The 24,029-nt window shown below is 43.1% G+C and overlaps 1 protein-coding gene across 5 annotated transcripts in view; it reads right to left on the minus strand.

Annotated features, from left to right (window-relative positions):
• The window catches only part of KATNAL2 (katanin catalytic subunit A1 like 2), a 135,552-nt gene that overhangs the window by 34,608 nt on the left and 76,915 nt on the right, over positions 1 to 24,029 (minus strand). For 2 of the 5 annotated variants that reach the window (XM_070452611.1, XM_070452613.1), the window contains 8 exons: positions 21,630 to 21,700; positions 12,338 to 12,504; positions 10,759 to 10,801; positions 8,866 to 8,983; positions 7,761 to 7,859; positions 5,517 to 5,615; positions 5,231 to 5,308; positions 1,027 to 1,125 (listed from right to left, as the gene is read on the minus strand). In XM_070452611.1, the coding sequence (XP_070308712.1) occupies positions 1,027 to 1,125; positions 5,231 to 5,308; positions 5,517 to 5,615; positions 7,761 to 7,859; positions 8,866 to 8,983; positions 10,759 to 10,801; positions 12,338 to 12,504; positions 21,630 to 21,700 (774 nt within the window). The remainder of the gene's footprint in view (positions 1 to 1,026; positions 1,126 to 5,230; positions 5,309 to 5,516; positions 5,616 to 7,760; positions 7,860 to 8,865; positions 8,984 to 10,758; positions 10,802 to 12,337; positions 12,505 to 21,629; positions 21,701 to 24,029) is intronic. The other 3 variants (XM_070452612.1, XM_070452614.1, XM_070452615.1) reach the window with 3 other exon arrangements.

A 24,029-nucleotide genomic window follows, 5' to 3' on the forward strand; every position in this document is an offset into this window, starting at 1 on the left:
TAAACACATGAAAAGATGCTCAACACCACTAATTATTAGAGAAATGCAAATCAAAAGTATAATGAGGTATCACCTCACACCAGGCAGAATGGCCATCATCAAAAACTCTACAAACAATAAATGCTGGAGAAGATGTGGAGAAAAGGGAACCCTCCACTGTTGGTGGGAATGTAAAATGAGAATGGATACAGCCATTATGGAGAACAGTATGGAGATTCCTTAAAAAACTAGGAATAAATCTACCATATGACCCAGCAATGCCACAACTGGGTATATACCATGCGAAAACCATAATCGAAAAAGACACAGTATTCCACCGTTCACAGCAGCACTATTTACAATAGCCAGAACAAGGAAGCAGCCCGGATGTCCTTCAACAGATGAATGGATAAAGAAGATATGGTATATATATATATATACAGTGGAATATTACTTAGTCGTAAACAGAATGAATTTGAGTCAGTTCTAGTGAGGTAGATGAACCTAGAGCTTTTTATACAGAGTGAAGTAAGTCAGAAAGAGAAACACAAAATATAGGATATTAACGCATATATACAGAATCTAAAAAATGGTACTGAAGAATCTATTTGTAGGGAAGGAATGGAGATGCGGACGTAGAGAATGGACTTGTGGACACAGTGGGGGAGGGAGAGTGGAACAAATGGAAAAAGTAGCATCAACATACATACACTATCAGGTGTAAGATGGATAGCTGGTGAGAAGTAGCCGTGGAGCCCAGGGAGCCCAGTCTCGTGCTCTGTGAGGACCTGGAGGGATGGGATGGGGGGAAGGAAGGGAAACTCGGGAGGGAGGGGATGGATGTATAATTATGGCCGATTCACACTGTCGTACAGCAGAAACCAACACAACATTGTAAAAAAAATTTTTAATATATTTAAATTTAAAAAAAGAAAAAAAGTCAACCTGTAAACAGAAAATCACCCTGTCTTTCTCTTCCTGATAGGTGAGTTTGCCCCATGAATAATGAACAGAAATTGGGCCTCCCAAGAGGCCTCCCATCCTTACCCTTATAGGATACACAACAGCTTCTTTGACTAACTGCTTGGCAGCATCAAGTCCAATAATGTCATTCCACTTTATATTTGGATTATGGAGATAAATGTCCTGCAATGCACATTTGATCATTCTGTTAAAACTAATGTTCTCCTTCACAGCTGTAATAAACACAGGAGCAGCAGAATACTTGACTTGCAATAGGACATAGAGTGTTTGTGATAAAAAAAAAACTTTTCATATCAGATACGTATGTATATGTATATACATAGTGCAATTTGAGGTTAGTTCACCAAAGGGATGCCATGAAAATATTTAGTGATTTTCCCTGAAGATATTCATAATATAATACTGTACTTTTAGGGTTAAAAAAATTTTTTTCCTAGGGACTTCTCTGGGGGTCTAGTGGTTAAGATTCTGGGCTCCCAGAGCAGGGGCCCAGGTTCAATCCCTGGTCAGGGAACTAGAGCCCACATACCACAATTAAGCCCTGGCGCAGCCAAATTAAATATATATGTATGTATGTATACGCGTATGTGCTACGTTGCTTCACTTGTGTCTGACTCTCTGCGGCCCTGTGGATTGTAGCCCACCAGGCTCCTCTGTCCATGGGATCTCCCGGGCAAGAATACTGGAGTGGGCTGCCATTTACTTCTCCCTGGGGGTGTATATATATATACACATTTTAAAAAGGCTTTGTATACATACATATACATATATGGGCTTCTCAGGTGGCTCTAGTTGTAAAGTTCCTGTCTGCCACTGAAGGAGGCATAAGAGATGCAGGTTCTATCCCTGGGTCGGGAAGATCCCCTGGAGGAGGGCATGGCAACCCACTCCAGTATTCTTGCCTGGAGAATCTCATGAGCAGAGGAGTCTGGTGGAATACAGTCCTCAGGGTCACAAAGAGTTGATTTAGTATGCATGCATGCACATATACATATATATGTATTCAAAATATGTATATATAAAAATATTAGCTATATATACAAAATATATATGTATGTGTGTGTGTATATATATGTACATATATATATATGAAAGGGAAAGTGTTGGTCACTCAGTCGTGTCTGACTCTTTGCAACCCCATGGACTGTAGCCTGCCAGGCTCCTCTGTCAATGGAATTCTCCAGGCAAGAATATTGGAGTGGGTTGCCATTTCCTTCTCCAAATATATACACACACACAAAATAAAGGGCTTTCCAGGTGGCTCAGTGAAGAATCCGACTGTCATTGCAGGAGATGTGGGTTCAATCCCTGAGTTTGATCCCTGAGGTCAGGAAGATCCCCTGGAGAAGGAAATGGCAACCCACTCCAGTATTCTTGCCTGGAGAATCCCATGGACAGAGGAGCCTTGTGGGCTACAGTCCACGGAGTTGCAAAAGAGTAGGACATGACTTAGCGACTAAGCAACAACACAAAGTAAAATTTACCAAAAAGAAAAAATCTCTGAACAATGGACTATACTTATCTTCAGTCAATAACAAACCATGCTGATTTACGACCGCAATCAAAGAAGCTACAGAACATGCCTACAAATTACATTAGCTTTTAATCCGAAATATAGTTCCTAGCTGGTGCCTGGCCTCTCTGCTGCTCCTTGATCTCAAAACACTTTCTAATTTGCTACATAAAAGAGATAATGCTCCTCTGAAACCAATTTCTCCTTTTCCCTAGTGACTGCTCCCTACTTCCATCAGGAGCAATTGCTTCTACAAAATCCAAGGAAGCCACCAACCAGGTGAAAGCACAGTCTTCCCCCCACAGAGTAGAGCCCCGTAGCAAACACGGAGGGTAATCAATTAAGGTAGCTTTTACTGATAACTAACTTGCCGTCTCCAAACTTCAATTTCACAGATGCTCAGAACAGTCACTCAAGGGCTCTTCTCGTGGATCTGTACTGGGCAGACTGAGTGTCTGGAGTGTTACAGCAAATAGGAAAAAACCCGCCTCCCTTCCATAGTCATTCTGAGTGACTACAGAACAATCTGGAAACTAATCTTATATTTATTTAATTTTTTTAAAAGTGATATACGCACATGATTCAAAAACATAAAACCAGGGACTTCCTTGGTGGTCTAGTGGTTAAGAATCACCCTCTCAATGCAGGGGACGTGGGCTTGATCCCTGGTCTGGGACTGAGATCCCACGTGCCAAAGGGCAACTAAGCCCAAGTACCAACTAAGCCCAAGTGTCGCAAATGCTGAGCCCTCACACTACAACAAAAGCTCCCTCATGATGCAATGAAGATCCTGTGTGCTGCAGCTGAGACCTGGTGCAACCTAATAAATAAATATATATATAATACATAAAAACATATTTTTTAAATGCTGGTGAGATGTTATGCCCCGACTCGGTCCCCCATCCTCCCAGGTCCCTTCACAAGGGGTGACAACGTTTCTTAGAAAAACTCTTTACGCAGGTGATTTTGATACTGCGTGACATGTAGGATCCATTCCTGGGTGAGATGACAAAGGTCTCAGTCTTCCCAAATCTTGGGAGAACCACCCCGTCTTGAAAGGACCAGTCACTCGTTCTTATTACCACACTTTCTTAGGAAAAGCTTTGCACACAGTGGGCATTCGTTGGAGTTCAAGGCATCCATCGGTAACAGCAGTATTTCTTGTCCTCATCAAGCACTGACACTGAATTCCACATGGTAGTGTTTATAATTTCCCAATAGGAAGTACCTCCTTATCTCAATCAAAAGTTATCAGAACTCAGTAGAACTGCCTCAGCAGATGGTGAGCTCCCTGTCCCTGTCGGCTTTCAAGCAGAGTCCATATGACTACCTCTTACAGTACTGTAGAAAGAATTCCAGGTGGAATCATTTCAGGCCACTTCTACTCCACAACTTTATCATCACTAGTCACAGTATGCTTTTGCAAAGACATAACAAGCCTTGATTTGGGGGTATAACAATATTTTTCTCTGCTCTCTTATACATCCTAATTACCGCAGCCTGGCTCAACTCCTCATCGTCTCACTGATGACTTCTGAGCTGGTTTTCCAATCTCCATTTCTTTGATGGCCTTCCACACTGTCATTAGAACAAGCTGTCTAAAAGCACATGATTATCCCATTCTCCTGATGGACGCCTTTCAGAGATTCTCCATCTCCTGGAGATGGAGTACTGTCTCTAGCCTCGGGTACCGTCCACAGCGCCCTTACACGCAGGAACCCTGGCCTCACTCTCCAGTCCCATCTCTCACCATTTCTTATGGCGTTTCAGTTGGCTCCCCAGGACTGCAGCGTAAGTACTACAACTCACTGTCTGCACCTCTGTCCAGAACGCCTGCCCCACGCCCTGCCCTCTTCTGCTCTTTCTCACGGGCTATTTCCTGTGTCTCTTCTTCCCTAAGAAGATACAGATCCTTTCCAGCTACCGTTCACCTTTGTGTTTCCAGCTGCCAGCACATGCCTGACACATCAGAGGCATGCAGGGGACACCCTGCTGGGCTAAATGGAGACCTGGAGGACCTTAACGACCTCAGAGCAGCTGTGCAATTTTTGCATCATTTTAAACATCCAGGAAGGAGCCTGCCTAGGTTTCAGTCTTTCATTAAATATGAGATCACTGGAGATTAGAAAAATCTCCTGTAACTCAGGAATCTATTCTGTTACCAAGGAACTTGCCCCAAGTCACAGAGTAAGAAGAGGAGGATCTAGAAATCAAATCCAGGTCAATCTATTCCTGAGCTTGTGTCATCAACCACTAGATTTCACTGCCTTTAGGTCCTGGGGGACCAAGCTTGAAAAAAATCAGTCGTGTGGATGGTAGGATCTTCCCTACTAATCTGTTTCTTCATGAAAATTTCCAATTATGAAACCAGACTCCCAACATCTCTATTTCTAGGCTTAGACTGTTTAAACAAAACACAAACGTGCTCTCTCCTTCTCTAAGAGGCTTTCTTTCCTTAACTCTTGGCTTAGCTCTAAAACCTTTCACCTGTCCCTTCCTTTCTAAGTCCTTTTCTCTTTGGGTTTTCTTGGCCTCTATAGTGAGATGGTGGGCTTTTTGTATTGTAATTTTATGATTCTATAATTTATTCATCATGCATTATTGTGCCTCTAAACAATATGAGTGCTTTCGCAAGTGGGGGCACTTTATAAATAAATGATCATATTTATTGTTATTAATAAAAGAAGCAGCCCACAATGCTCCTGGAGCCCCAGTCTGCCTCCGTAAATTTGTGAATTGAGTATCAGATCTTACCCGGCTCACCACGGCTGCCAATTCTCGCATCTCACTGTTCATGCCAATAAATGCACTCAGAGGTTTCAACAGTCGTTCCTGATGATGAGAGTAGAAAGCCTCACGTTACAATATTGCTTCATCACTTAGGAAGGAAAACAGGGCACGAGCTCCATGACACAAATGGTGGCAGATCGCTGCGACCTTTAACTGGATCTCAAGGTTCCTCTGGACTCAAAATTATATTCCAGAATTTCATCTGGATTTTGGCAGTTTGCAAGATGAATGTCCCATCCTAGCCACTTACTGAGGGGTCTGGGTTACAGTCGAAGCTGTTTAAGCCAAGTTCACTGGTTGCTCCTTTGATGGCATCTGTGAGCAGACCTCGGAAGTCAATGATTGGGCCCTGAAAGGGAGTAATAGTTATTGCAGTGGCCATTAAAACAGGAGGGGAGACTATCCTTAATAGCTCAGCTTCATTAAATCAAGACACATTTATGTACCATGGTCTGCAGTGTAAACTGAAAGTGAAGCTTTAAGAGGAAGCTATGCTAATAATGAACAAGATGATTTCCTCAGGTTGGGGCACTCCAGGAAAAAAAAAAAAACATGTTATAAATAAATTTTTCACAATGAAGTTGGCTTGAATAAAATTCCCGAGCATTTTTCAATTCCTGACGCACCATCAGTTTCCTACGTGTCCACTTCCCCTGTATCATCTCCTTTTAAAATATTCCACACATGGGAAGAACTCATTGGCACAAGAATAATGATAGTTCCTATTTACTGACTATACTGTACCTTCACTCAGGAGAGTGCCTGGCACAAATCAGGTATGTGAGGCACCTACTGTGGATTATTGCCAATTCTTGTAACACTTCTGCTAGTCGGGAGTGGCATCCTAGTTTCACAGATGTGGAGGTAAGCCTAGAGAAGCGAAAAGATCTACCCAGGGTCCCACAGCTAACAAGGGACTTAAGACCAGGATTCAAACCCAGATATCTGTCTGCCATACCCAAATTTCTTCTGATGCCACTGTCCCCCCAGAGGAAGAAGGAAAAAGCAAGGATACATGTCAAAATTAAATAACAATAACAGTAGCCAACACTTACTGAGTGTTTATCATGTGTTCTCCATTCATTATGACATTGGAGGTGGACTCTATGATTATTTCCATTTCACAGATGAGAGAAATGAGGCTTGGAGAGATCTAAAAACTTGCCCAAGAAGCATAGTCAGGAAGGTGAGACGTGGGATTTGAACCTAAGCAGGCTGACTTCAAAGCTGGTGCCTTGAGAAAAACACACCTAGTAAATTTGCAGGGGCACTTGGGTATCGTGAGCTTTGGGGGCTCTGAGATTGGGCACCTCTGAGATGGCAATGAAACACCCATTTTTGGAGATGGGCCCCTGACTATAAGCCGTTATTCAGCTCATGAAATGCTAGGGAAAAACTCCACGGTTTAGCCTGAGGGCATTTCTGCTGCAAACAGAATTTATAGCCAGATTCTTTCAAAGGTTAAGTGTTGGATTAAATAGCCCCTTCCTTGACCTGATCAGAAATATCCACGCATATCAACGTGAGATGTTCATAAGAGCAACTAATGCTGCAACACTGCTGGGCACAAAAGTGATCGGAAAATGTGATGAAGGTAGTAACGGTGAGCAGGGAAGTACTTTTTTGTGGGCGGCACTGATTGGAATGTGTCATCTCCAGCCATCACCCATATAATTGAGGCCCTAAAAGGAGCCAGTTCCCCTTGATTTCCAGGGAGATGCTCCCCATTTCCCTCCAGACACACACACCCAGAGTTTAATTTGCCTGAGAAGAGCTGGCTAGAGGTGAGTCAGCAGTCCCATACGATCAAAGAAAGAAAGGTAACTGAACGGAATTCAGTCCTCAAAGTTACAGTGGAGAGAAGCACACTGGTGTCGATGCTGCTTTTTATTTCCAAGTGACACATTTTTACCTACCTTTAGCCTCCAGCTACCTAAACTGGGTCTTTTCTGTTTCAGAGACTATTACGTACGAATCAGGACATGAAATTCATTAGGAAAGCAGTAGAAATAGCTATCGAGGACAAGATCAACCTTATATCAACTGAGGTTCACATGAAATTACATTCAAATTTGGAGCCGTATCTCCAAGGAGAAAGGGACACCACTAGTCAGCTCCCACTGACAGGGCAGAAAGGAATGAATGTGAGGCCACAACTTCTTAAATAATGCAGGACGGTCTATCACTGTAATCACAGGATTTTTAAGCTGAAAGGAACCAAGCCACCTCTCCCAAACTCCGCAATTTACAAATGGGAAACTGAGCCCCTTGGAGATGGAGCCACTCATTCAAGTCCACCCATCCAGAAGGGAGACCTGGTCCAGGACCTCAGGGTTTCATCCTCAGCCCATCTCTTCCCAGTTCACCCCATAGCCAAACTTTGATCATCACATATTACCCTATCTGTTTGATAAATGTAACACTCAAAATTTTTCATTTTCAAAAAGAAAAGGGAAATTCCCCATTCAGTGTTCAGTTCATGAGTCCCACTTACTTTTTGTGGACGGACGTTTACTTCTCCACTACCTTTGTTGATTCCAGAGATACTTAAGCCGAAGTCAGCACTCTCCTTGTGAGTGTGATTGACAACCTCCTGGAGAAAAAGGAAGACAGTGAGAAGTCAGCAACAGAAAGCAACTTTGAGATGCTGGCTGCAGCTGCCTGTCCTGTCGTCCCAAATCCTTCTGCAAATGGGGACCTCCATGTGTGATTCCGCCACTTTTGTGAAGATCCAATAAGACGAATAAATTCTGCTTGTGCTGGGTGGAAGGAGCTGTCCCAGGAAGCCACGGGCTCTAAGCCCCACAAACAGCGGAAGAAATAGCTGGCCCTCCACCCATCTCCACTCACAGACCTGTCTTTTTTCCTGGGATCAGAGGTGTTTGTGGCCAGGGGTGGCTGAGTTTGGAAACGAGGCAGAGTCAACAGTCAGCCAGCCTCCTGTGGGATGATGCATCCCTCCCGCTTTACCTAGCTTCCACCTGAGCCTGTCTGCAATGGCCAGGACTACACAACCCCCTTGAAGATAAGAGATTCCCTCTGACCAACTGACTTGTGAGATAATGACTGTCTATCCCCCCGGACAGCTTTGACATGCATTCTTCCCATTCCTCTTCACCATTTCCATTGGTTCTCTTTCCTTTAAACCTGGTTGGTATGCTTTGGTCCTGAACCAAAGGTTCTCAGCATGGGTTTCACTCACCTGCCGGGCTCTCTCTCTCTTTCCCCAGAAAGCGACCCACCATGTGTGCCCAGCCACACCAAGACTACCCCGACCTACACCTAGGATCCCAGGAACACCCTGTGGGACAGGAAGAGCTGGCACCTCCAGCTTCCTCAAGGGGAAGACCGAGCCTTTTGGGAACCAGGCCCTCCTGCTCTGACTGGGCCTAGGAGTCACCCCTCAAGGCCTGTCTGTCGCCCAGCACTCAGACCAGCCGAAAGTTTGTGGACAGGAAGGAGTCCTCCTTCCAAGTGCTGGAAGAAACTCTGTAACTGAACAAAATCAAACTGTCCTCGATGAATAAATGTGACTACTTCCTTGGGGCTGTGTCTCAGCCACCTGCAATGGTACTAGCGCCAAGCAAAGCCGTCCCGACCTGTTTAGGAAGCTCCGTGTGAAGGGGCCTGGCGTCCCCAGGCTTTCCCACGGTGGTTCTGGACCGCGGCCTCTGCTGGTTGATCTTGGGAAGATTCTGACAACTGTCGGTCATCACCCTAGGGCAGGGAACAAAGACCTTGGAGGAAATCCTGTTGACTGAATCTGAGATCGCAAACACCTCACACAATGCATTTATTTTATTTTTTTTCACACAGTGCATTGAAAGAGAGTTCTGGAAAGATCTGCAGGCACAAATCCATCTGGACCATCCTCCCACCCAGTCCAGCCTGGCCCTGTCCATCATCAGTCTACCCCCCAGGTCTAAGGCAGGGCTAGAGGGTCCACCGCCTCCTCTCATGACACAAGCTCTCATTTCAATAACTACTCAGAGTATAAGACTATACACAAATGCCATGCATCACTTTTCTAGTTATCTTCCTTGACACCAACAATTTGCCACCCAACCTCGATGGTTGCCGTGTATAAACAGCTACCCAGAGAGGAGCTGAAGAAACCCCCGGCTGCCCCATGCCACCCTGCTCCAGGCCTAAAGGAGCAAGGTGCTTCCAGACATTTGCTCCCAGAGCATTCTGCCAGATACAGAGTGCTGAGGAAGTTCCAGGGATGACCCTGTGGCTGAAAAGCAATCAGGTTTCCTCACGCATTCCAAAGCTGCCTCTTAAAATGCTCCGCACTGTTTCTGTTCACAAGCAGTTATCATTTATTACCAGAGTCTGACTAGCTTTATGGAAACTATAAAGGAAAGAAGAACACTTGGGTGAAAACAAAGAGACTGTTCGGAAAGAACTGCACAAAAGCGAAGGTAGCCTCGGGCTGAGGGTCCCCGTGACTGTCACAGTGAAGTAGGCTCGGGTCCGCCGCTCTTCTTTAAACGACACCAAAGGTCTTCACGTATAAAAGATGAGGCAGGCGTCTTAGTCCCTTCCTTCTCAGGCTGTGGACAAGGGACTTGTGGGGCTCACGAAAGCTCCCAAAGGTCCAATGAGCTACCTACGATCACAATCTAAGTCTTCTTCTTTTAATTGTGTCCTAAGATTTTTTTTTTTTTTTAATTTGCTCACAGCCTGAGTGATTGTGTGGTCTCTACTGGAAGCCCACTGCCACTTTCCCCTGAGGCCTGGGCTTTCCTGTAATAGCAAAGAGCCACAGGCCTTGATGCCCCATAGCTGTGTGGACCTGGGCACTTTGTGAACAGGCTCTGCTGACAGGCGTGTGGCCCGGAGTAGGATAAGAGGAACATGGGGGACACTGAGGCAAGGGAGGCTGACCCTCTTCTGTGTCAACCCAGAAGAGTCAGGAGACAGAGGGGCTCCAGTCAGATACCACGACTCCCAAATGAGACTGGGATTTGAGAAGCTGGAGAAGGAAATGTAAGGTGAGTGTGAGAAAAAGAGAGGACGAGAAAGACCTGATTCCCTCCAGACTGTCAGGACATGTGATCTGGGGTACACAGAGAAATGACCTTTATGATTTGAAAAGGAAAAATATTTCTGGGGAGGTGCTCACTATGTTCTGGGAACTCACTATGTGTCAAGACTGTTGCATCAAGCTTGTAAGTGGCAGAGCCGGGAATTGAACCTGGATCTTTTGGTCTCTTAAGGTCCATACTTTTCATACCACCTAGCCTAGAAAGACAACGCATCGGCGGATGCAATTCTTGGTTGTAAAAGCAGAGAGCCGACAGACATTGGTCCACATCCTGGCCCTCTGTAACATGAGGGGAGCCCATGGCTGGGCCCCCAGGGTCACAGGACCATGGTTTGATATTGCTGGTCTGCAGACATGGAGCCGCACTGGCGAATCTTCCAGAAACAGATCCCACAAACTCTTAAGGGTTGAGGTGGTCAAGACGAATTACCATTTACTTTACCTTCTGGTCTTCCCTCCACTTCTTTGAGGTAAATTGTTTTCTGCTGTGGCAAAACAAACATCAAGAGGAGAAGAAAATTTAAGTTTTTAAGAGAAAGTGATTTTTCAGGTATGTCTGTCCTTTTACATTGTTCTTAAAATTTGTGCTACTTGCAGAAACTGTAAGCTATTCTCATCTAGAGAGGAATGGAATTACCAGCAAAAAGAAAGAAGCCCATGCTTCCCAAGCATTTCCACACAAAGACCCCCAAAGGCCTCAGAAGATATTAAATGTATTGGGAGACCACAGACTCGGTGGCACTCCAGTGTGGGCTGCTTTATAGTTACTATTTCATTAAGTTTTCATGAACTTGACACTATTTCGCTGTGGTCCCTGGGACATGGCTCGGACGGTAAAGAATCTGCCTGCAGTGCAGGAGACCCAGGTTCGATCCTTGGGTTGGGAAGATCCCCTGGAGAAGGGAATGGCCACCACTCCAATATTCTTGCCTGGAGAATTCCATGGACAGAGGAGCCTGACGGGCTACAGTCCGTGGGGTCGCAAAGAACTGGACACAACTGAGCAACTGACACTTTCACTTTCACTTTCTGGGACACCAGAATGGAACACTTCTCAGTCAAATCCTGCCCGTTTACCTTAAACTAAAGACATTGTGTTCAATACCCCAGGAGAGTATGGTTCCAAGATAGAACTAGCATTAAAATCAAGTCATGTCAGTAATAATCCTGGTGGCCCAGTGGTTAGGAGTCTCTGCTTTTTTCTGCCAAAACTCAGATCCAATAACCAGCCGAGGATGTAGAGCTACGAACACTGTACTGGAACAGAGCGCAGATTAAATCTCTCTCTCGGACCCCTTCCAGCACTGTGATTCAGCCCTGGCTATTTTTAATTGACGTTCCTTTTGGTTTCCTGGTCCCTACATGAAATGTTAAAGTCTGTGGCTTAACAAGTTCCTTGTAAACAGGACAATGATCTCCCTTGGTTTATAATTACTTCCCCCACTTACAGACTTCTAAGTCAATGTCACTACAAAACACAGGGCCCTAACTTTAGATCTTTCCTCAAGCCAGCCTCCTTGACTGCTAACCTATACTGGGTCTTTGCATTATATTGATCATTATCTGGATTGATGGCTTTCAAAAGCATTTCATTATCTATACATGAGCTATTAGCCTCACCAATACTCATTTTCATGTTATTTTCAAGATAGATAATAGGTCTTCCCAACAAGAAAAAAAAAAGTCTTCTGTCATTTATTGTCTTCCAACAGCTCTTTCCATCTCTAAAGAAATGAGAGTAATGTTGATCTTCTAAAAAGTACCTGTGACATGCTGGGGTTGTTTACATTGCCCTAAATCATACAGTCCTCAGGCAAACGCTGACAGGACAAAAAGGGACATCAGTGACCAGACGATCATGTTTAAATTGTCTGCACTGGATCTAAAAGAGGCTACAGAATCCTTCTGGTCTATTCTTTCAGTGTAGGGTGGGGGACATCCTCTATCTGGGAATAAAATGAGGAAGACACACAGAACTTAAAGATGAGATAGCGCCTTACTTCTAGAAAATAGCCATGTACCTGTGTCTGATGCCTTTTTGACAATTTTGGGGTATTTCTGAAATTTTACAAAATAATAGCTCTCATATTCCATCAAAATAGTTTCAAGATCAACGTTGTCACAAACTTGAAAGCGTCGTAACCCCATTTTAGTTTCTTGCTCCAAAGCATTGGCTGCATCAATATATCTGGCCATTTCACAAAAGAAAGAAAAAAAATTAACTCTAGGTAAAAAGAATAAAGGCAAAGTCCAAAGAAACTCAATACAAACAGTAAGCGTATATTAAAGAGTACATTAAACAAAAACTAGAATATACGAGGTTTGCCTATATAGGAAGTAGCTCCACCACATAGGTTAAGTATATCCAAATACTGTCTTTCAAAACATTTTGGGGACTTCCCTAGTGGTCCAGCAGCTAAGACTCTGCACTCCCAATGCAGGGGGCCTGGGTTTGATCCCTGGTCAGGGAACTAGATCCCACATGCTGCAGCTAAGAGTTCATATGCCACAACTAAAGATCCCATATGCCTCAACGCAGATGGAAGATTCCAGGTGCCAAAACTAAGACGTAGCATGGCCAAGTAAATATATAAATAAAAAGTAAGAATACATTTTGGAAGTACTTAAAAGTCAAATAAGTAAAGCAACTAAGAAAATGTCTTGTAATTTACTTTTATTCATGTTTAGCCAAAGACAGTTATTTGCCCAACTTGCTTACTTCTTTATTTACTAGTATTCATTTTAGGTAACATTTTATGACAATTGATAAAACCCCAGTTTAACCACAACAGGCAAAGGTTTACCATCATTGAAGCAACTCAAAAGAATATGTCATGTGCTCTGAAGGGCATTCCAAAAATCTGTTGATTGACATCACTAAGGAAATTTAGTATAAGAAAATGTCATCTACTTGGATGTATTATTTCTGATAATTTCTTCATTGATCACAGATTACACCACCAGGTTCTTCTCTATACATGTAGTGTCGTCACCATGGGGCCCTCACTCATTGTAACCTGCTCAGTCATAAGGCTGTCTGAGTTAAGTGGTCTTAGCAATAAAAGCAAGCTCCTTGTCTCACAATCCTCCGAAAGTGGAAAAACTCTCTGGTTTTCATCTGAGTCCTCAGCCTCTTTTTAAAACCAAAAACTCTCTCCTGAAAAACGTGCAAATACGTACAAATTAGCATATAATTTCAGGAACTCATTCAAGGACCTCAGATTAAGGACCCCAGTTAGAGTTATTTCTCTTTGATTTCAAACCTGGGAACATATAGAGGAGAAAACTTTCTTTTTTTATTATGCTTCCTTCTGTGTTCCAGATTCAGATCAGTCAGAGGACTAAACTTTCTTAAAAGAGGTTGCCATGACTATTTCCAGTACCTTGCTTATTTTAAAGAATTTGCAAACGTCAATTGATCAGGTCGGTCAGCTTCTATTCTTATTAATGGCTCATCAGGCTTCTATCCTATGTCTTTTTTTTTTTTTTCCTATCCTATGTCTTAATCTCCATTTCACATAGAAAAAAACTAAATCCATTCTTATGAATAATTTTTTGTTTATTATGCTGTAATACACGCTCATGTAAGAAAAAATTAGAAAATATAGAAAAGCCAAAAGAAAATTGCACTACTCAGAGACAATGTTAACATTTTCCCTCTTTCCAAACATTTTAAAATGACGAAATACACATACACTTACAAATATATATTCGTTTAAAAAAAAAAGAAAAGATGGGAACATACATTAGAGATTGCCTATATATAAAGATTGCTTTCCTGACATCACATTCTGAACACTTTCCAGGATCATAGTTTGGCTTAAAAATGGTAACAATAGATGATGGCAGGCATCATATTTCCTAAACTAATTGATCAGAGAAATAGGATTTTTTTTTTTTGCCATTCCATGGGGCATGTGGGATCACAGTTCCCCCACCAGGGATTGAACCTGTACTCCCTGCACTGGGGGTGCAAGGTCTTAACCACTGGACCACCAGGGAAGTCCCCAGAGCTATGTCTATGTGTTCCTATTCCACTATTTGGGCTTGAATGAGGTCTGAATTTAACAGAGTTGGTAGGAGAAGCTACTGGAAGTTCTTAACCAACAGAGTGACAGGACAGGACTTTAAAAAGAGATGTGAGCAGTAAGGAGAAAGACACAGTAAGAAAGATGAGAGGCTGGTAACAGGCACGCCAGCGGAGATGCACGCGCAGAGCTAGAGGAACCGCAGCCGTGACCCCTCACGGCCTGCTCTCCCTAACTCTCCCTCATGCATTTGAACTCTGCTCTTTGCTTACCCAGTGGTTCACTTACGCCCTGCCCCTTCTGGCTCTGTGGCCCCGTCTAAAACGCCCTTGTCCATCACAGCTGTCTATCCACATTCTATACATCTTTCAAGACCAGCTCATATCACCTTCCCTACAAAGCTTTCTCTAACTATTTATTTTAATATACAAAAATTAATCCTCTCAGTTTTTCATTAAAGGCAGGTCTACTTTTGTGACACTAATATGTCCTTAAACATTTTTCAACTTGATAATTCATTCATTTCTCCCTTTCCCGGCAGGTCTCTGGAAATGATCAACTTTAGCATAAGTTTTATCAATTACAGATGCAAGAGGCCATCTCGTGGCAGAAAGGGGAAATGCATGCTTTGTAAACAGTCAATTCTTGAGGCCGTAATAGCACCTGCGGGAGAAAGGATAGCTATGAGACTTTTGTCTTTTTGTTTTCACAGTTCTCCTTTCTGATACAGTTTTGAGAATACAACAACAACAACAAAAAACCTACTAATTATCTGTGTGACTGGCTGTGTCTTTCTTTCCAATTATTTCACCCATCTACCTGCTAGTAAGTTTCTCAATGGCTTTCAAGTAACACTTATCAAGCATCTACTAATACAATGCTCATGATGTTGGGGTCTTACAAGGTGAGTTCAGGTTTATAAGGGTCAGTGAATCTGTGAAGGCAGCATTTCTCAGAGTGTTCCATGAAAAACTAGTCTCTAAAGATGGCCTGAGGAAATTGGTTTGCAAATTGGTTTGCAAAGCCATAAATACTGTGACTTTAGCATAGATATTCCCATTGTATGTAAATTAGAAGACCTGAGAAGTCAGGAAATAAAGGAGCCTGTTTAACCCAGTTTAAGCCAAAGCCTTTGACTGTGGATCACAATACACTGTAGAAAATGAAAGAGTTGGGAATACCAGACCACCTGACCTGCCTCTGTATGCAGGTCGGGAAGCAACAGTTAAAACTGGACATGGAACAACAGACTAGTTCCAAATAGGAAAAGGAGTACGTCAAGGCTGTATCTTGTCACCCTGCTTATTTAACTTACATGCAGAGTACATCATGAGAAACGCTGGGCTGGAGGAAGCACAAGCTGGAATCAAGATAGCTGGGAAAAGTATCAATAACCTCAGATATGCAGATGACACCACCCTCATGGCAGACAGTGAAGAATTAAAGAGCCTTTTGATGAAAGTGAAAGAGGAGAGTGAAAAAGTTGGCTTAAAGCTCAACATTCAGAAAACTAAGATCATGGCATCCAGTCCCATCACTTCATGGCAAATAAACAGGGAAACAAAGGAAACAGTGTGGCTGACTTTATTTTTGGGGGCTCCCAAATCACTGCAGATGGTGATTGCAGCCATGAAATTAAAAGACGCTTACTCCTTGGAAGAAAAGTTATGATCAACCTAGACAGCATGTTAAAAAGCAGAGACATTACTTTGTCAACAAAGGTCCATCTAGTCAACGCTATGGTTTTTCCAGTGGTCATGTATGGATGTGAGAGTTGGACTCTAAAGAAAGTTGAGCTCCAAAAAATTGATGCTTTTGAACTATGGTGTTGGAGAAGATTCTTGAGAGTGCCCTGGACTGCAAGGAGATTCAATCAGTCCATTCTAAAGGAGATCAGTCCTGGGTGTTCATTGGTAGGTCTGATGTTGAAGCTGAAACTCCAATACTTTGGGCACCTAATGCGAAGAGCTGACTCATTGAAAAAGACCCTGATGCTGGAAAAGACTGAGGGCAAGAGGAGAAGGGGACAACAGAGGACAAGATGGTTGGATAGCATCACCGACTCGATGCACATGGGTTTGGGTGGACTCTGGGAGTTGGTGATGGACAGGGAAGCCTGGCGTGCTGTGGCTCATGGGGTCGCAAAGAGTCGGACACAACTGAGCGACTAAACTGAACCCAGTGTTTGCCAGGCTTACTTGACCATAAAGCTCATTTGAAGTCATATCAATTAACATTCTGCAGAACGACTGCCGTAGAGTTCCAGGCACTTAGCAAACACTGTCTTCAGGTAATTTAGCTCAGTTTTTTGAATAGAGCTGAGATTTTTATCAAAAGGTAATGAAAAATGGACCAAACCCACAATTTTAACTGCTTTAAGTCCTTCGCTGAACCAGGCTGTGTATTAGAAGACTAAAATCCAGCTCGTACCTACTCCACAGTAAAAGTAAGAAAGACTCAAATATGTTCACTTGGTGTCAGGCACTACTCTAAGCATGTCATATATTTAATCCTCATAATAAAAACATGTGCCTGACACTCATTATCTCCCATTACTCCATTTTACAAGCAAGGGAACTGAGGGACAAAGAAAGTAAGTAAATTGACCAAGGTCACTGGTTAGCAAAGAGTAGAGTGGGCATTTGAACCAAGGCAGACTGGCTCCTCCATCAAGGCAAAGCCTCTTGATGAAGGTAAAAGAGGGGAGTAAAAAAGCTGGCTTAAAAGTCAACATTCAAAAAACCAAGATCATGTCATCCGTTCCCATCACTTCATGGCAAATAAATGGGGGAAAAGTGGAAACAGTGGCATATTTTATTTTCTTGGGCTCCAAAATCACTGCAGATGGTAGCTAAAGCCATGAAATTAAAAAAAAAAAAGCTTGCTCCTTGGAAGAAAAGCTATGACAAACCTAGACAGAGTATTAAAAAGCAAATATCACTTTGCCGACAAAGGTCTTATAGTCAGAGCCATGGTTTTTTCAGTCGTCATGCGAGAGTTGGATCATAAAGAAGGCTGAGCACTGAAGAACTGATGCTTTCGAATTGTGGTGCTGGAGAAGGTTCTTGAGAGCCCCTTGGGCAGCAAGGAGATCAAACCAGTCAATCCAGTCAATCCTAAAGGAAACATACCCTGAATATTCATCGGAAGGACTGATGCTGAAGCTGAAGCTCCAATACGCTGTCCACCTCATGCGAAGAGCTGACTCATTGGAAAAGACCCTGATGCTGGGAAAGATTGAGGGCATCAGGAGAAGGGAGTGACAGAGGATGAGATGATTGGATGGCATCACTGACTCAATGGACATGAGTTTGAGCAAACTCCAGAGATAGTGAAGGACAGGGAAGCCTGGCATGCTGCAGCCCATAGGTGACAAAGAGTTGGACGTGACTTAGTGACTGAACAGCAACAACAATACTGGCTCCTGAGTCTGTGTTTCTATCCTGCAAGCCCTTCCTACCACACCAACCCGCCAGCCCTGGTTTTACAGCAGACACTTGGCATTATGCTGCCCTTGGAAGTGCTTTCCATCAATGAAGGGTGAAAAGTGCAGAGCAATCCACTGCCACATGCAGACTGCCTGGCTCATCAGTTGCCCTTCTCCGGCTCTGGTGTTCACTCCCTTGCTACGTGGGGACATAGAGATTTAGTAGTTGAGCATCACCTGATTGGTCTGCCTGCCAACTAGGTGTGGGGGCCAGGGATTCATTTCTCTGGCCAGAGACTGGTGATGATGTGGAAAGAATGAACCATTTTCTCAATAAAATTTAAACCCCCAACACCAAAAAGAGAAGTGTCTGATAAAACTGTGTGTTTCAAAGTAAGTAGACTGAGAAATGTTTTTTAAAGATGACGCAGTTCATCATGGTTCAGTTCAGTCGCTTAGTCGTGTCCGACTCTTTGCGACCCCATGGACCGCAGCATGCCAGTCCTCCCTGTCCATCACCAACTCCTGGAGTTTACTCAAACTCATGTCCATCACCTAGTCAGTGATGCCATCCAGCCATCTAATCCTCTGTAGTCCCCTTCTCCTCCCGCCTTCAACTTTCCCTTGCATCAGGGTCTGTTCAAATGAGTCAGTTCTTCGCATCAGGTGGCCAAAGTATTGGAGTTTCAGCTTCAACATCAGTCCTTCCAATGAACACCCAGGACTGATCTCCTTTAGGATGGACTGGTTGGATCTCCCTGCAGCCCAAGGGACTCTCAAGAGTCTTTTCCAACACCACAGTTCAAGAGAATCAATTCTTCAGCACTCAGCTTTCTTTACAGTCCAGCTCTTACATCGATACATGATTACTGGAAAACCCAAAGCTTTGACTAAGTGGATCTTTGTTGGCAAATTAATGTCTCTGCTTTTTAATATGCTATCTAGGTTGGTCATAACTTTCCTTCCAAGGAGTAAGCGTCTTTTAATTTCATGGCTGCAGTCACCATCTGCAGTGATGTTTACCATGTTCATCCTGTTTACCATGAGAAAAAAGGCCATTTCCAAAATTGTGAAGTTAAGGTATTATGAGAAAGGCCACATTTTGTCATTAAAGATCTAATGTGGTTAATCCAAGGGAGAAATCATATTATTCAGTAACAAAGTTTTTTCAAAAATGCTGTTAAAAAAAAAAAAAATTGTTGGGACTTCCCTGGTGGCACAGTGGGATAAGAATCTGCCTACCAATGCAGGGGACTCAGGTTTGATCCCTGCTCCGGGAAGATTTCACGTGCCATGGAGCAACAAAGCCCATGCTCCACAACTACTGAGCCCGTGTACCGCAACAACTGAAGCCTCCTCTGCAACAAGAGAAGCCACCTTCATGAAAAGCCCATGAACCGTAACAGAGAGTATCCCCTGCATGCCGCAACTAGAGGAAGCCCTCCCAAAGCAATGAAGACCCAATGCAGCCAAAAGTAAATAAGTCAATAAACAAAAAGAATTTTTAAATCCTGTGTTAGCTTAGTGAACGAACTTATGGCTGCTAGGCGGGAGGGCGGGAAGGGATAATCTGGGACTTTGGGATGGACATGTACACACTGTTATATTTAAAATGCATAACCAACAAGGAACTACTGCACGGCACACGGATCTCCGCTCAGTGTTATGTGGCAGCCTGGAGGGGTGAGGAGTCTGGGGAGATTGGAGATACGTATAACATAGGGCTGAGTCCCCTTCGATGTTCACCGGAAACTATCACAACTTTGTTAATCGGCTATACTCCAATATAAGATTAAAAGTTTTTTAAAAATGCTGTGTTATAATCCATCACCAAAAAGGATGCCTTTGAAATTTTGGCCAAAAAAAAAAAAAACTCCCATGATAAAAATTCAAATCTTTCAATAACAAAAGAATGCTTCAATACATTTGCAGAGATTTCATTTTCTGACTTTAAAAAGCCATCTATTTTTTTAAAAACTCAAAAAATATGCCCCACATACATTTTGATTTTCCTGAGGTAATCCTCAAACAAAAACAAGTCCTCCACACCGGAGCAGAGGAATCAGACCCTGAAAGACTTTGGGGGCGAGACAGGCCTGCAAAGTGCCCCCACTTAGAGCTAGGAGACTTCCAGCAAGCTCCTAGACGCCCCTAAGCCTCAGTTTCTTCAAATGTAAAAGGGGGACCCTAATACTACTTCCCTTAGAGCTTAAAAGAAAAATTCCTGAAGGTCTCTAGAACGGTCATTCCCCTTGGGAGGGCGCCAGATTTATTTAAAATAGCTGCTGCTGGCACAGATCAGAGAAACAAGCATCAGCTCTCAGTTCCATCCCAGCCTCCTCTACCCTCTTCAGCTTGCCTTCCTACCTCAACACTAGGGTTACAAGACTCTCAGCTACAGTAGATCTCCTATTTCACGGACAGCTATGATGTTTATCAGAGGAAGAGATGCTCATTCAGTCTTCTGGGAAAAGACCAGCAGCCGGCTGGTTCTTTGCGCTCTAAGGAAAGGTTTCTCCCCTGGGGCCTGATCGACATTCGTGGCTGTCCTGTGCACCTGAAGGGCGTTCAGCAGCGTCCCGGCCTCTTCCCACCGGACGCCAGTACAACACTCAGGAGGACTCCAGACGTTGTCAGATGTTCTCTCAGTGGTTCTCCAAGTGAGAACCACTGCTTTAACTCAAGTGTTCAGCCCTAACCCTGAAACCTGAATATTTTCTTCCAGGCTGAAAATTAAAAGGAAAGGAAACTCTAAAGAGTAGCCTTCAGGGACTTCCCTGTGGACCTGCGGTTAAGACTCCGAGTTTCCAATGCAGGGGGTGAGGGTTTGATCCCTTATTGGGGAACTAACAGCCCACATGCCACGCAGTGCACCAGTCAAAATAAAATAAAAAATAAATTAAAAAGAGGGGCCTTCAGATACTTTGTAGTCTCTCCTCCTCTCCCAACACCCAGCATATGAGCAGTCTTCATTGTAAGTGCACAGACTTTTTTTTTCTAGTCACACAGTCATGTGACCCCATGGACTGCAGCCCGCCAGCCTCCTCTGTCCATGGAATTCTCCAGGCGGGAGTACTGGAGTGGCTTGCCATTTCCTTCTCCAATGCTCGCACATTTTTAAATGAGGTAAGTGGCCAAACTCAAATGCTTCCCAATCACCTCAGGAAAGACAGTTGAGTACAAGTCAGCCAGGTAAATGCAAAACCTTTATTTTGAGGGAAGGAAAACTGAGGAGTAAGAATGTTATCTTTGTGCGCAGCAGTGGGACTTCAGAAATCTTATTAAAAGGCCTACACCATCCTCAAACCTGAAGGGGAAAGGGCAAGTATCCCATGAACTGGGTAGCTTGGTTAATAAACTTTTTTAAAATACACAATGTGAAAAATATCTAGCTAAATGACACAATAGAAGCATGTGTCTAGGTTGCTGGAGGTGGGTGGGGGCACTGATAGGTAGGGCACAAGAGATTTTTAGAGCAGAGAAGCTATTCTGTACAATACTACAATGGTGGATATATGACATCATGCCTTTGTCAAAACTCATAGAACTACACGACACAAAAGTGAACTCTGACGTAAACTACAGACTTTACTAATAATATATCGAAATCAACTCATCAAGTGCAACAAACATACCATACCAGTGTAAGCTGTAACAGGGGACAGTAGGCAGGGCGGGGGATTGCTGATATATGGGAGTTCTCGTGCATATGCCAGAAATTTCTGCTCAATTTTTCAGTAAATAGAAAACTGCTCTAAGAAATAAAGTTATTAATTGCTTTTAAAAGTATGTATCTGGAAAAGCAGAGGTCAGAGAAACAGAGGAATCATCTCTGTAAATATCTGTAACATAACATACCCTTCTTGTGTTAAGTAATGCAAAATCAAAATCAGAAGATTTTTTCGTCGTGCTTCTGTCCTCATCTCACACTGTGAACAAAAAAGAAAATGCAGATGGGATGACAATGAAATACAATACTCCTTGTATAGCAGTAAACCCTTGAAGGTAATTGTAACCTGTCAAAAGCAAGAAGCATAACTTAAAGGCTGCAAGGCAGTTTAGGGTCTCTAAGGATATATAAAGTTGTTATTTTCTTCTCAGAGCTGCCTTCTCAATTGTAAACTGAAGGTACAATGATCTCAATTGGGATTGCACTTGACTAGTTCACTTCTTACTGCCAAACTAATTGGCATTTTATTGCTTATCACTAAAGGAACAAATACACACACATTTTATTTGGACCAGGTGAAGGAAAGTGATGTTAAAAAATAAACTCTCTTGCAACCCTATGGACTGTAGTTTGCCAAGCTCCTCTGTCCATGAGATGTCCCAGGCAAAAATACTGGAGTGGGTTGCTACTTCCTTCTCTAGGGGATATTTGAGACTCAGGGATCAAACCGGCATCTCCTGCATTGGCAGGCAGGTTCTTTACCACTGGGCCACCAGGGAAGCCCTTAAATTCCCCCAGAATCCCACCCAGACCCTTCACAAACATGGAGGTGATGTTTGGTAGAAACCAACACAATATTGTAAAGCAATTACAATCCTTCAACTAAAAATAAATAAATTTTTTTTAAATGTGGAGATAAGTTCCGACAAACCACTCAGGAGAACCCCACCTGGGCATTTAGAATATCCTCTTGAGTAACAGGGACCATAAAGGGGACATTCCCAAATAACAATGTCCTTATTCAAAATGAAGGAAGCTGTACTTTTATTCATAGTATTAATGTGCATTATCAGTGTTAATTACATTATCTGGTATCTCACATTCTCTTAAAATGTATTCATAAAATATTTACCTTCACTAATACTTCCCTTATTTGAAAATGCTTACCTTTATCTAAAGAGAACACAGCTAAGAACTGGATAAAAGGAAGAAAGGCCCGAGTGGCCCAAATTATATCTATCATAAAATCTAGGCACAAACACGATGATGACACATAGAAACTTTTCAGGCATTCATCCAAACTTTCTAAAAATTAATGTAATAAAATTGAAACATGCATTGTTGTTGTTCAGTCGCCCAATCATGTCTGACTCTTTGCAACACCATGAACTGCAGCACGCCAGGCCTCACCACCTCCCAGAGTTTGCCCAAGTTCATGTTCATTGCATCAGTGATGCCGTCCAGCCATCTCATCCACTGACAGTCTCTTCTCCTTCTGCCCTCAATCTTTCCAGCATCAGGTACATTCCCAGTGAGTCGTTTGTTCACAGGAGATGACCAAAATACTGGAACTTCAGCTTCAGCATCAGTCCTCCCAGTGAATATTTAGCGTTGATCTCCCTTAAGATTGACTGGTTTGATCCCCTCGCTGCCCAAGGGACTTTCAGGAGTCTTCTCCAGCACCACAGTTCAAAGGCATCAATTCTTTGGCATTCTCCCTTCTTTATGGTCCAGCTCTCACAACCAAACATGACCACTGGGAACACCATGGCCTTGACTATCCCGATCTTTGTTGGCAGAGTAATGTTTCTGCTTTTCAACACACTATCTAGGTTTGCAATTGCTTTCCCGCTAAGAAGCAATCATCTTCTGATTTCATGGCTGCAGTCATCAACCCCAGTGATTTTGGAACCCAAGAAGAGGAAATCTCTCACTATTTCCACCTTTTCCCCTTGTATTTGCCAGGCAGTAACGTGGCCAGATGTCATGATCTTAGTTTTTTAATGTTTAGTCTTAAGCCAACTCATTTGAAAAAGAAACAGAGAATAAGAACAAGCTCTTGGAAGTTAAAAATATTATCGTCTAAATAAATTCTGTAGAATGGTTTAAAGACAAGGCCAAAAAAACTGCCCAGAAAATTTAAAAAAAGAGAGAGAGACCAAAAAATGGGACACTATAGGGGAAGAAAATCTTTAAAAAATAAATCCAGGTTAAAACAAACTGGAGAAAGCATACGGGAATAATTTATCAAAGAAATAATAAATGAAATTTTATTTTAGAATGGAAGCATGAGAATGTCTGGTTTGACAACGGCAAGCACAGTGCATGGAAAAAGGCTGGCATGAACAAAGTTGTGTAATTTCAGAACACCGAAGTTAAAAAGATGCTAAAAGTTTCCTGGGAAGAAAAGATCCTTTACCTTTAAAGGAACAAGAATAAGAAGGTTCAGTTCAGTTCAGTTCAGTTCAGTCGCTCAGTTGTGTCCAACTCTTTGTGACCCCATGAATCGCAGCACGCCAGGCCTCCCTGTCCATCACCAACTCTCGGAGTTTACTCAAACTCATGTGCATCGAGTCAGTAATGCCATC

Source organism: Odocoileus virginianus, chromosome 22 (assembly GCF_023699985.2).
Source record: "Odocoileus virginianus isolate 20LAN1187 ecotype Illinois chromosome 22, Ovbor_1.2, whole genome shotgun sequence".
NCBI classification, from domain to species: domain Eukaryota; kingdom Metazoa; phylum Chordata; class Mammalia; order Artiodactyla; family Cervidae; genus Odocoileus; species Odocoileus virginianus.